Consider the following 14,543-nt stretch of genomic DNA (forward strand, 5'->3'; position numbering starts at 1 on the left):
TCAATCCTTTTTGTTTATGTTCATAGATCTAAATTTGAATTAATAATACATGTTATCTTATACATGTCTGACATGTTATCTTATGGGACGTCTGGCACTAAACAACCCTACTTGCGACATTGCAAACTCTACGCGGCCTGGACTTAAAGGTGGCTGTGGTTATACAGTATCATAAAATGATTTTGTACTGAAATATTCAGTCACAGGTACTACAATACCAGCTGCGAGGCATTTTTTGCTACTGCGCAAGGAAAAAATTCCTGCAATGGTGTAGGAGGCACTACCAAGAGCAAAGTCACTAATAGAGTCTACAATGTACCATAGACAACCATATTTTGAATGCTAAGGATATGTTTGACTTTTGTTAAAACAAACCCTTAAAGATATATCTGAGCCAAATTTGAATTTTTTTCATGCCCAACAAAGATATTAAGCATCAAACTTTTGAAATTTTGAAAATTTTTATTTAAAGCCCTATGCAAGTCCACAACTTGAAACTTTGAGAATTTGGAGTACACACCTATAACTATCAGATAAAAAAAAAATAACAAACACATAGTCAATTGCCTTTATATAAAAATAAATTGTTTCAAAATCAGTATTCGTAACATTGTTGCGTTAAACTTTAAATAGGTAATTAGACCTATATAATATTTAGTTTAAGTGCATCAATATATTACCATATTAAAGTTCAGATCTTTCTGAAGAGATTGGCTTTTATTTTAATGTTCTAGGATTAGTGGAACCAGAGATATTTAATTTTACGCAGAGCTCTGATATCGCTGAAAACGGCCGTTCGAGTAACAAAAAAATGGCCGCCATACAGTAAAAAAATAAAATAAAAATAAAATAATTGTATTTTTGTACTTCTAATAATATATACTTTCAAGGATAAAAATATGAAAAAAATTTAAAATCTTGAAGCAACCAATTAATTTATTTCTGGACCACTTGATATGGATTGACCCCACCACGTACTCAGGCCAGATTAAATTTTATTTTATTTACTTGTTAATAAGCATTTGTCATCAACATATGATTTCTTAACACACATGGTTTATGTTATTGTTTTTTAATGTTAATGTTTGTGTTTGTATATTTTTCATTAAGTTAAAATGGTTGAATAAAATAGGTTGTACTTTCTTTTGTATCATGTTTATTATATAATATAAGGACTTGATAACTGGCGACGAGGAAAACCAATACCCCGCCGCAGCAAACCTGCAGACTTAGCGAATTTCCATTTGCCTGATTGGATCTAAACTAAAATGTCTCCTTAAAAATATCACACTTATTCCCTATTTAAACAGAATTAGTTTAGTGAGTACTTAGGTTTGCTGCAACAGGGAGGGTAAAAATTTTTTTTAATGTAAAATGTTAAAAAGTACTGTGGTTTAGTACAAAATGTATTTTCCAAATTTGATCAAAATATGTTCATAAACAAGCAAACTACAACAGTTGACTTATTCTCCATAAAAATAACATAGGAATTTAAAATTACAATTTTTTTGAATTTTCTCCGTAACAGTTAGGCGCATTATAACGCTTCAATATACTAAATTATTTGTTTTTTTAAGCTCTACAAAATGGTTTAAAAAGAAATTGTGAACTTTTGTGTTTTTATGGTAAAAAATGGGAAAAACCTATTTTTACCCCATAAAACCCCCCATAAACACCCGTTCCCATAGTCCGATCATGCTGGTTCGCGAATTCATTCAAGTTTATCCCGCCTTACACCTTTAAACCAAATTTTATGAAAATCGGACAAAAATTACTCAAGTTATCGTGCGGATGGACATATATATATATATATATATCTATATATAGATATATAAAAATTTGAACGAATGGTGTTTTTGGCCTCTGGGGACATCAAAATGAAAAAGTAAATCGGTCCCGGGCCTAAGCCCGGGTCCACTGCTCTATGGGGACTGAAATGGGGTCACTTGGCCTTGAGAATGAGCCGCTCCCCACCACCGTCCTCCACTTGGCTGCCGAACTGTACTCGCTTGAAAACCGTCAGATATTTCTGCCGCTCCCTGTAGCTTTCAAGACATCAGATTGCAAAATTGTACGGAAACAAAATTCAGGAAAATCATTGTTTAAATTGCATTGCAGTTTTAAATCATTTAAATGGTTCTGAATAACTGTGCTATTTAAATTTGTAGAGGCTGATAAAAAATAATCATTCAATACATTTAACGGGACAGATACAGTGTTCGACTGTTCTTGTTTTCCAGGACCAAACTTCTTTAAATTACGCCATAGCACAGAAGAAGCCTGTTTTCTATCTGAAAACAGCCTATGGAAGTAATGAAGGCGAGAGTTACGTAATTGTTGCTTAACTTGGTTTCTGAGCTGACGGTATTGGGCCATTAGCCCCACGTCTCTAGTTCTCCTGGCTCTGCGAAAGACTGAGTCCCGCTGAGCCATTAACCTGAGGATCTCATTTGTGATCCAAGGCACGGGATGCTTCTTATTAACCCTTCGGGTAATGATTGGAGCGTGCTTATCATATAACTGCAAAATCATTTCATTTAGGGAATTTACCATGTCATCAACAGACTCTAGAGTATGTATGGATTGCCAAGGTATCAAATAAACATCAGCTAAAAAATTAGCTTCGTTGAAATTTCGAAAGTTTCTATACGTAATGATTTTTTGTTCGGGTTTTGGTGCTCTTATTGAGAGGGCGCAATAGATTAAATCATGGCGAGATATGGCCGGGGCTGGAAGCTGGCCGTGGTGGACTGAAGTTTCTGGATCATTTACAATAATGAGGTCTAATAGAGTTTCAGCTTCGGCAGTGTGATGCGTTGGGTCCAGTGGAAGTATAGTAAAATTGCAAGAGTCAAACATGTTTTTTAATTGTCTGCAGTCGAAGCGCTCGGGTTTCAATAAGTCACAGTTGAAGTCGCCCATGATTAAAATACGACCGTAGCCAGGCATGAGGCGCAAGAGAATGTCTTCAAAATCTGCCAGATGCCCCACGCCTGGAGGGCGGTAACATGCCCCCATGAGAAGAGCATCTGAGCCAGACAAACAAATTTCTAAAAACATGAACTCGGGTTTAGCCGAGTACTCACCCGGAGATGCATACAATTAAACCGTCCTTAACATAGACAGCTACTCCACCACCAGTCTTGTTAAGCCGATCATTCCTAAAGATAGAATAACCAGACATTGCAACAATCCCGGATGAAATACTCGGTTTTAACCAGGTTTCTGAAACAGCTACAATTTCAAAATTTTGCGATTGAAAATTTGCTCTGACTTCATCAATATGTTTACAAAGTGACTGTGCATTAATATGAGCGGCTTTGAATTGTTTGTGGAATGGAGTCAGGTTATTGGCAAGGATCTGAGCGTTATCAGTAGGGAGAGGAGTGGGCGGGGGAGGGGTGACTGAGGCGACGCTGTGCAGGTCCGCTATCCTGGACCTACAGCTCGGACCCGCGGCGAGGCGACGACGACGCTCGCTAGCATAGATATGGCAGACTCGAACACACACGCACACACACACACAGGATGAAAAAGCTATCTACACATTGATTTTGAATACTTATTCTAACTAAATTGTAAAACATTGGAGATTCAAGCACTTTGGGTTTCGGCTCTAAATATTTTATAACAAAACATTATTTACTGAAAATAGTTATAACTGTTAATATTACTGAATATTTACTGAATGAACTTCTTTAGATCAATCCTGATTAAACTGTGTGGTCATTCATATAATGCATAAAATTAAAGCAAATACAATAATGGTAAATAATTCATAACACTGATAACAATTTATTTTTGATCATATAAACTTAAAATTTAGCGATTTCTTTCCATACCATTTTGTAGAGCTTAAAAAGCAAATAGTTTAAGCGTTTAAGTTAAAGCGTTGTTATGCGCCTAATGGTTACGGAGAAAATTCAAAAAATCTGTAAATTTTAAATACCCATGTTATTCGTATGGAGACTAAGTAAACTGTTGTAGTTTGCTTGTTTATGAACATATTTTGATCAAATTTGGAAAATGCATTCATTTCATACTAAATTATTTCATTTTACAAAAAACACCTTTTTAACCTCCCTGTTGCAGCAAACCTAAGTACTCGTTAAACTTTTATTTAAATAGGGAATAAATGTAATATTTCTAAGGAGACTTTTAGTGTAAATCTAATCAGGGAAATGGAAATTCGCTTAATCTGCAGGTTTGCTGCAGCGGGGGTATTTTTAAGTGTGTTTCAGTTTGTTATCATGAATAAATAGTTAAAATTATCGTAACATGGGTTGTTTGTGGTTGTTTCCATGGAAACGTAATGTAAATCGGCAGCATTTAGCAATGTTTTAATTTTTTTTTACTTCTGGCCTTTTTTAGTGTGCTCTAGTGACGAAACGGTTCGTCGTAGAAACAAACATTATATAGGAAACTTGTAGTAAATTTTGTCATCTTTAATTTTACAAAACAGGATTTTCTCAAAAACCCATACTTACCGAGATTTGTCCGAAAACCCAAAAAAGTGCCCAAATTTTAAGGTTTTTCACAAAATAACCAATGTTCCGGGCAAAATATCTGTCAGCAAACCTCATATTCGTGTTCAGCGACCCAAAAAACATAAAGAAAAGTGATGATTAGGACTGTACCTAAACTTTCTGCTAACTTTCCTAATATGCCTAGACTATGAAATAATAATATATACTAATATATACTAATTTATTAATTACCCTTTTCCGTTCAGATTTCAAGCTACCTTCAGTAAAAAAATTAAAATGAAAATATAGTTTTAAGTTTTGACATTTGAAGTTCTGGGATAGCTGTTGATTTTTGAATATTTCAATTTCTACCTTCTGATAACTAGTCAACAAATTGACTGATTTCCATATAAACTTGGTGGCTAGCTTAGATTCCTGGTAGACCTAATGGAAACTGGATTACCTAAATCTTCCCTATTTTCTAAAGTACTACAAAATTTACTTTATTGATCTTATAACTGTAGTGGTGATTAGAATACTTCACAATACATGAGTTAACAACAAGTCTAAAGTGTAAAAAAAACAATGATTTTTTGTCATAATATTGAATTTGCCACTTAAATGTCAGCTCCTTTAGGGTTGCAATTTGTATTTCTGACAATTAGGGTTGCTTTCAAATTCCTTGAAACTCCTTCAAACTAGGCAGTCCACATTAAGATTAAGGCAGACTAAGTGGACATTAAGATTATTCAGCCACTACATGTATGATTAGTACTGCTTATTTTCTCCAATTGAGAAAAAATGGCAAGTGAGAGACATGTACTATATTCATATTTAAGCAATTAGCCAGCTAACCTGGAGACCGGGAATTGTACGTAAATTTTGCTGAGTGGTAAAATTACAGTGAATTGCACTTGATTCTGGTATTGGGGAGTTCCATCAATATCCTATGGCCAAGGTCCCATTCGTAAACGGTGATCCATTGGTTCTTTTTTAACGTCGCAAGGAAATTACAATCACCGTCGACGAGTGTTGCTGCGATTGCAGGAGACAATCATGGTATCGTGGAGACCAAATGATATGTTTACAAATGTTACAAATCGTGGAAGACGATCATGATATCACCGAAACACCAGAACACAGTTGTTTATGCGATCATGGAAGAAGATCATCTGTGTTTGCTATCAAAACGAATTTGACACTAACCTAGATCCTACCCCTTGATCTAGACTATTGACTATTGTAATGATAAAATATGTTGCCGTAACCATGATTATGCATATAAGATTGTCCATAAGGCACTGGATATAACTCACAACCATCTATTGAAACAAAGTTACACGAGTACTCTTAAACTGGCTGGATAGCTGAGTGGTTAAAGTGCTTGCCTGACAATCAAAAGGTCGCCGGTTCGATCCTGAGAAAGGTTAGTAGCATTTTGAGTTTGAAACTGGACCCAGATGTTCCTGATCATTGGGCTTTAAATAAATGACCCTGACTGATAAAACAGCTGATCTTAATCAGTAACAAAGCTACACAGATCATCTCACAACATTCTACAATCATCCTTCACTCATATTTGGGTTAAAATACGCACCCAGGTGGCGTCCCCATCTCAACTAATTGATAATTGAGATAGTAAATTGAATCAACATAAAACATTACATCAGTAAGTACTATAATGGTACTATAGAGTAAAACCCCTTGCTATCTTAGTTTGGACAGAGCTACCATCCTCGTATTTGTTTTCATCTTGTTTTTCTCCATTGATCCATTGACAAATGCCGTTTTCTGCCCTTCCCAAATGACACCCTACCAGGAACAAGGATAAAAGTCCTTCCCAATCTAAGAGAGCCAGGGATTACCTCAATGGTACTGAAGTTGTGAACTCACAAATGCTAGACAAGAGTAAAAATACGTGTATTTAGTAAAAAGTTTAAGTGAACAATAATAATTGAATGAATTAGTAAACAAATAAATATCATCTGTTAAAATAAAGATTTATATACAGGTCACAAATGCTAGACAAGAGTAAAAATACGTGTATTTAGTAAAAAGTTTAAGTGAACAATAATAATTGAATGAATTAGTAAACAAATAAATATCATCTGTTAAAATAAAGATTTATATACAGGTAAGTAGTCGTCAGGCACTACAGTACCCCCTTGCCAGTGGTTGAGCTGTGTAGTTGAGCAAACACGAAAAAAATCAACTCTGGAACCGTACTGGAAAATGAACTTGCCTCCCAGAGCGCGTAGTTAATGGTGTAGATCTCAGAATAGGTTTAGATGTCAATGTACCTCGTTGTTGAATGTCAGAATGAGAAAAGGGAGCAGTAGTAGTTATGGTGCCTCTGGAAACGCTGGTGTCATCATGGTCGAGTTGTAAGGAATAGACTGGCTTAAGTCGATCCATTGAAATGGTTACATCATTGCCTCGAATCCGAATTACTGCAGTCTTGTCAGATCTTCTAATGACGAGGTAAGGACCTGAGTAGGGGGGATCGAGTGCACCCTTAGAAATGTCGGTACGTACGAAGACATGAGTGCATGTGTTGAGATCCTTGAACACGAATGGCATCCTACCTCCATGTCTTGTTCCATCAACTGGTCTTAAGTTGTTGAAATGCTGACGCAGATTTTTGGCAAAACTTTGTGGGTCAAGTTCATGGTTGGAATCGCTAAGTGTAAGGAACTCTCCAGGTAGGCGAAGTGGTTGACCATACAGGAGTTCAGCTGAAGAAGCTTGTAGATCATCACGCCATGCTGTCCGTATTCCCAAAAGTATGACAGGCAATACCTCAGTCCATCGTGCTGTTGCGTGGCATCTGATGGCTGCCTTCAGTTGACGGTGAAAACGTTCAACTAGTCCATTTGACGATGGGTGATAGGAAGTTGTTCTGAGACGAGTCGAACCTAACAAATCTCCTAGGTGTTTAAACAGGCTTGACTCAAATTGCCGACCTTGATCTGTTGTAATTCGTAGTGGTGTTCCGTATCTAGAAATCCAAGTGGTAAAAAGTGCTCGTGCTACAGTTTCTGCTTCTATGTTTTCGATTGGTACTGCTTCTGGCCACCTTGAGAAACGATCAACACAGGTCAAACAGTACCTGTAACCTTCGGAGACAGGTAGCGGACCAACAAGGTCAATGTGTATGTGCTCAAACCTGGAAGATGGAGGAGCAAACATACCTACAGGAGTCCAGTTGTGACGTGATATCTTGGACTTTTGGCATGCCATACAAGAACGGGCCCATCGACGGCAGTCAGAGTTCATTGAAGGCCAGACAAAACGTTGACTGACAAGTTTCAATGAAGCTTTAATACCTGGGTGGGAGAGATTATGTAAACTGTTAAAAACGGTTTGTCGAAATGGCCTTGTGATGAAGGGACGAGGGATGGGAGTAGATATGTCACAGTAAAGCAAAACCTGTGTTCCTGGTATTGGGATCTGTCGAAGTTTCAGGCTGGAATCAGACTGCATGTGACGTATTAACTCTTCATCTTTGCTCTGTGAGTCTGCTAATGCCTGATAGTCCAATGGAACGGCAATCGTCTCAATTCTGGAGAGGGTGTCAGCTACCACATTACCTTGTCCAGAGATGTGGCGGATGTCCGTTGAATACTGCCCAATGTATTCCAAGTGACGAAATTGGCGGGGAGAGCATTTGTCAGCTTTTTGCTTTAATGCAAAAGTGAGTGGTTTGTGATCTGTGAAAATGGTAAACTGCCTACCTTCTAACATATGTTTGAAGTACTTTACTGATAAATATATTGCTGTCAACTCTCTGTCGTAGGCACTGTAATTTTGTTCAGCAGAGGTTAATTTTTTTGAGAAAAAGGCCAACGGCTGCCAGCTATCAATTATCTTTTGCTGCAACGCACACCCCACAGTATGGGCGGAAGAATCGCAGAAAATGGCCAATTGAGCATCTGGTACAGGGTGAGACAGCATCACAGCTTTACTAAGGCTTTGCTTGCAAGCCTCAAATGCTTCATTACTTGCCGTGGTCCAGTTGACAGGTGAATTTCCCTTCACATTAGCCTTTAGGAGTTCGTTTAGTAAGCTTTGATGCTCCGCCGTGTTAGGCAAAAACCTTCGGTAAAAATTTATCATGCCAATAAACCTCCTTAGTTCCTTAACTGTTTTAGGTTTAGGATATGAGTTGATGACTCTAACCTTTTCTGGCAAAGGTTTGATACCTTCTCCAGATACTTCATACCCTAGAAAGTTAACGACTGATGTTCCTAGAACACACTTACTTGGGTTAATGAGGATCCCATAAGTAGAAAAACGGTCAAAGAGCTGTTTTAAGTGTAATACGTGTTGTTCTTCTGACTCTGAAGCTACTAGGATATCGTCGATGTAAGCGTAGCAGAAGTCTAAGCCCCTAAGTACGCCATCTATAAAGCGTTGAAACGTTTGAGCAGCATTGCATAGTCCAAATGACATGTAAGGGAATTCGAACAGGCCAAAAGGTGTGGTAATTGCTGTCTTGTGGACATCCTCAGCAGCAACCGGAATCTGGTGATAAGCCTTAACAAGATCTAAGGTGGTGAATATTGTCTTACCATGAAGTTGGTGAGAGAAATCTTGAATATGGGGAACAGGGTACCGATCAGGGATAGTTCTAGCATTCAAAGCCCTGTAATCTCCACATGGCCTCCACTCATCGCCTTTTTTGGGAACCATGTGAAGGGGAGAAGACCAGCAACTAGAAGAGGGTCTAGCTATACCTAGTTGAACCATGGATTCAAATTCTTTTTTGGCGAGTTTAAATTTATCCGGTGCCAGGCGGCGGGGTTTACTGAACACCGGAGGTCCTGGTGTTGTCTCAATATGATGTTCTGTGTCATGTTTGGAAGTACAATCAGGTTTACCTGAAGGTCTGGTGAGGTTCGGGTATTCATGAAGTAATTGAGAGAAAACTGTCTGTTGACAAGACTTAATAGTTTTAACACTACTCACTAAATGAACTGAAGGAGGTTGACCTTTGGAAAAAAACGAAGTTGACTGGTCAACTAAACATTGACGTCGTACATCAACAAGCAGATCATAATAGTGTAGAAAGTCTACCCCTATTATTGGTTTGGATACATCGGCTACGATGAAACGCCAAACAAATGAGCGGCGTAGACCAAAGTCCAAAGGCAAAGATACAAGACCATACGTCGTAATCTCAGTATTATTAGCTGCATATAGAGTATAGTCAGTCTTAGGTCTTTTTTATCTAACATATTACAAGGGTAGACGCATACATCAGCTCCCGTGTCAACTAGAAATTGTTGTTTGGTTACCTTATCGGTGACAAATAGGCGACGGGAACATGTGAGGTCGGAGTCGCTTGTCGCCATTAGAGACTCCCTGGGTCGTTTCCCGATCCGCTTCCTTTGAATCTGCAAGGGTCGGTGCACTTCGTTGCTGCGTCGCCGAACCGCCAGTGATACCAACAGACGTCATGACGATCAAATCGATTCTTGGAGCATTGCCATGATCGTCTACGAGGATATGTGTCTGATGTCTTGTGGAATTTTGGACGTCTCATGTCTTCTTTGATTCCTGCTATTTCTTGTTGAAATTTTTCTGTTACTTCTCTAATATTTGATGTCAACGTGGTTGTAAAGCGTTCCATCATTTCTTCCATCGGGGTTGATAAGGACGCCTCCGATACTTGATGGTGAGGACTGACTTCATGGACAGCATCCGCAAGCTCCGCCAGTGTATCGAGGTCCGCAGCCTTTTGTGTTACCAAGATGGCTTGTGTTGCTGAAGGAAGACGGCTAAGCCATTGAAACTTCAGTAGTGGATCAGGTATCATGGTTCCGGCTAGTGTACGCATGTGCCTCAGGAACTGTGATGGTTTCCGATCACCTAACTCTTCTCGTTCCAAAAGTTGTTTCGTCTTCTGTTCCTGGGTCAAGGTAAACCGTTTTATAAGTTCTTTTTTTAATTTGTTGTACTTTTCTTCTGCTGGAGGGTTGGTGAGGATATCCCTCACTTCCGCTGCGTATTTCGCATCTAGGTTACCGCACACGTAATAGAACTTAGTTTCGTCGATCGTGATCCCCGCTAGAGAAAACTGGGTTTCGATTTGTGCAAACCACAATTCTGGATCTGAGTGCCAGAAAGGAGGGATCTTGACTTGAATTCTGTGTACTGATTGTTCTCCGTTTGACATTTCGGATCGCGTCGGGGTCACCAATTGAAGTTGTGAACTCACAAATGCTAGACAAGAGTAAAAATACGTGTATTTAGTAAAAAGTTTAAGTGAACAATAATAATTGAATGAATTAGTAAACAAATAAATATCATCTGTTAAAATAAAGATTTATATACAGGTAAGTAGTCGTCAGGCACTACAGGTACTTACTAAAGTAATGTTTTATGTTAACTAATTTAACCATGTTATTTATATATTTATGTTACCTAATACCTATTCATATATAGTATACTACATTGACAGTTTAGTTTAGATCATCAAATGTGAAGAATCTTGTTAGCGGGGCTACAATGGAAAAGTGTAAACTAGTAAAGTAGTATATATATTATTAAAGGGAATTTTATTTTCTAAAACCCTATGCCCGGCATTTATTTTTTTGGTAAGTATATAATTTTTCTAAATTTACAACCTTTTTGATGGTGAGTAACTCAAAAACTTAAAGATATAAAAAAATGTTAGAGTACAAAACTTGTTGTAAATCTAACAAGCTTTAATTTTTTACCAAACAATAATTACGCTAGGACACATGGTTTCCTAGATTTAAGAATAAAAAACCCGTAAAATGATACCTTCATGCCCCCTGTTCTCCAGAGCTCAAAGGCTACAGGCAGGGACTGTTGATATGTTCATCTCCTAACTATACCAAAAACAAAGTTACTAAGTCGGAAATTGTGTTCCAAACAACACATACCTCTTTCAGCATTTTTTGCCTGGACAGTTTCGGTATGTGGGAGAGATTAAAATATTAATAGAGAAAATTAGGTATATATTTATACTAGCAGAGATCCTTCGTACGGGGTTGGGATATAAGTATAAAATGCTTCTTGCTGTTATACGCAAGCTTTGCGATTGCATATGGGAGAGGACACAGTTTCAACAATCCTACTGTGACAGTTCTCATTGTGAATCACAATTTTTTTGGCTGCTTGGTTCAATTAAGCTGTTGCCATAATGCAAGAACAAAATAATAATAGTGCTGCACCCTGTTGGGAAACATTATAACTTTTTAATGCTATTGCATATTTATGGAACAAACTTGTAAAGTTGACCAGCTGACTAAATTCTTTAACTCCTTTTAAATATGAATACTCATAAGGTTAACATGGGGAACTGCAGAGCCACTGGGGCGGAGCCCAAAAGGAATTTTGAGATATGAATAGACCTATATGTTAATGGGGAATGTTAGCTATTATCATGCCAAATTTCAGACCAATTCGGCCAGTAGTTATTGTGTGAGTCGCGTGACTGAACTTAAAACAAAAAAACAAACACACAAACTTTCAAATTTATAATATTAGTAAGACTAGTGTCCCTGTTGCTCGAATTCGAGCAATTGCTAAGTATTACAGGTGTTATTTTAAAACGAATAAAAGACATAATTTTTGATGAAATAAAAAGATTTGACTCAAAGATTATTGAAATACTCAAGATGTACATAACAGGTTATATAATTTTATCTAGGCTCTCTCACTTTTTCCCATTGTAATATTTACGCCAACCCAAATTCAAATAGTAAATATTTCATTTCAACCAAGTCAGTAAATGTTTGTAGAAAACTTATTGACTGTTTACAATTAACACATGTTCTTCTACTCACTTTTAATTTCTGTCAACAGCTGGAGTTTCATAACAATTTTTGATTCCCATGTTAATCTTATGGAGAAATACGAAACTTTAAAGGGCCACAGGGTCTCACCCTCAAATTATTTCCATAAAAAGAAAGTTTCCTGCACAACTTCACGTTACGCTCTTTCCAATGACACCAAAAACATGTCAATCGGTTCAGTAGTTTCGGAGGAGTAATTGTCACAAAAAACCTGCTTGCGTATTAAATAAGTAAATAGATTATATCACATGGGTTTAGTCTATCCACTAAGTTAACAAAATCACTTGTAAGTTTTAAAATAATTGGTTATTAAATGTGTGCAGGAGTTTATGTCTGTGGCAACACCAGCACAGCATCAGGTCTGACTGTTACATTGACCAGAGAGGGAGGGGGAGACTTTGCCCTGGAGGCTGGTGCTCTGGTATTGGCTGACCAAGGCTGCTGCTGCATCGATGAGTTTGACAAGATGTCCGTTCAGCATCAAGTAAATATTATCTTAGGTTGAACTTCTTATTTATGTGGGTTTTTGATAAATTAAAGCCTTTGTAATAGACTGCCAAGTGGAGGAGAAGGATAAAAATTGCAATCTCAGTATGTTGTCTCAGTTAGCCCCTGTTAGTTGATAGTACAGTATGCATTGACAGAATGGTAAAAAAAAGCCAAAATATAAATGAGGATAATGCCTGAGATGACATTGCTGCAGCTCCAAACTGCTCACTACACGCATACAGTTTGAGTAAAAAACATAAAACAGGGTGACATTTAATGTAAACTGTGTTTTTAGTTTGTTTGTTTACAAAAAAAAACATAATTAGAGTTATCAGAGAGATGTCATTAAAATTGAAACAGGTAATAACAGGTGCATAAGATTTATTTTTAACATTCTATTACAGTAGACTCCCTCTTATCTGGACTCCTCGGAATCGAGGCCAGTCCGGATAAAGGGTTTTCCGGTTAAACCGACATCCCCCAAAACTCATTAAAACGGACCGTTTAAATGCATACTGTATACAGTATTTGACTTAAAATTTAGGAGAGCATTGTATCTAGACATGTGATCACTGGTCTCAAATCTTTCCCACGAGAACAGTCGTTTCAGTACCGCCCACTTCCTGCAGATCTAGTCCGGTTAAACTGATGTGCTGATAAATATTTTCTGGTTAAAGAGATGTCATTTCCGCCGAGTGTAGTCCGGTTAAACCGATGTCTGGTTAAAAGGTGTCCGGATAAGAGGGAGTCTACTGTATCCATTATATTTTTTCAGAATAATTACTATTACTATGCTATATAAGTTAGTAAAGAGAAAGTCTTGTACTATATTACTGCAAGTAATACTGTATATGTTGTGTGTGTGTAGGCATTACTGGAAGCCATGGAGCAGCAAGTGATCAGCATCGCCAAGGCAGGGGTGGTTTGCTCACTGCCAGCTCGCACTGCCATCCTAGCCGCAGCCAACCCTGCCAGTGGCCATTACAACAGAGCCAAGACTGTGTCAGAGAACCTACGTATGGGTCAGCCTCTATTGTCACGCTTCGACCTTGTCTTCATCCTGTTGGACAGGCCTAATGAGGTCAGTCACAAACCTATCACCTTTCAGCTTTCATTTATCCAAAAAAATATGATTATTTTATTAAACTCAAGAATGTTTCTTGATTCTAAATTAGACCCCAACATAATTTGACTGGCTGTGATATGACTTTCTGAGGGGTTATCTGAAATATTTGGTAGCATTTTTGTAGTTAATATTCTATTTCTAAGCCACAAATTTTGAGTTGTTAATTAATTTACAAAATCGTTTTCGAAACCTAGTCTGTACCCTCAATGTACGCTGGGTTCTGAAAAAATTTATTTTGTGATGGAATGGCCTCTGGATTGTCTGAATTAACTATATAGTGGTTTAAGTTACCTTGTTACTGTCAAAACGATCCTTTGTAGTTAGTAAGACTACAGCTGTTTCATGCTTCGAATGGAGCCCATCATCAGGTCAGAAGAATGTCAAGTAGTCTTCATATTTCTCGCAGTGGAGTTCGTCAAGAGTTTAATAATAAATAGACAACAAAACACATGACACACAGAAATACAAAACATTTAATATTGGTCGACCAGACAACGGTAACAACACACGTGATACGGCGCCGGTTGAGGGTGAGTCACAACTGTAAAAGGCCGACCAATACCGTGAATACCGACCAAGACAAAAGTCAAACGAGGCAAGGAAAAAACCTGCTATTGTAATCGCCCTGCCCCTACC

General features: G+C 37.8%; 1 protein-coding gene across 3 annotated transcripts in view; it reads left to right on the forward strand.

Annotated features, from left to right (window-relative positions):
* The window catches only part of LOC128982079 (DNA helicase MCM8-like), a 149,778-nt gene that overhangs the window by 100,274 nt on the left and 34,961 nt on the right, over window positions 1–14,543 (forward strand). For all 3 annotated transcript variants that reach the window (XM_054401122.1, XM_054401129.1, XM_054401135.1), the window contains 2 exons: window positions 12,616–12,776; window positions 13,650–13,862. In XM_054401122.1, coding sequence (XP_054257097.1) covers window positions 12,616–12,776; window positions 13,650–13,862 — 374 coding nt within the window. The remainder of the gene's footprint in view (window positions 1–12,615; window positions 12,777–13,649; window positions 13,863–14,543) is intronic.

The sequence above is a fragment of the Macrosteles quadrilineatus genome, unplaced genomic scaffold (genome assembly GCF_028750875.1).
Source record: "Macrosteles quadrilineatus isolate MER2022 unplaced genomic scaffold, UCM_ALF_1.0 Scaffold_1__1_contigs__length_201487025, whole genome shotgun sequence".
Taxonomy (NCBI): Eukaryota; Metazoa; Arthropoda; class Insecta; order Hemiptera; family Cicadellidae; genus Macrosteles; species Macrosteles quadrilineatus.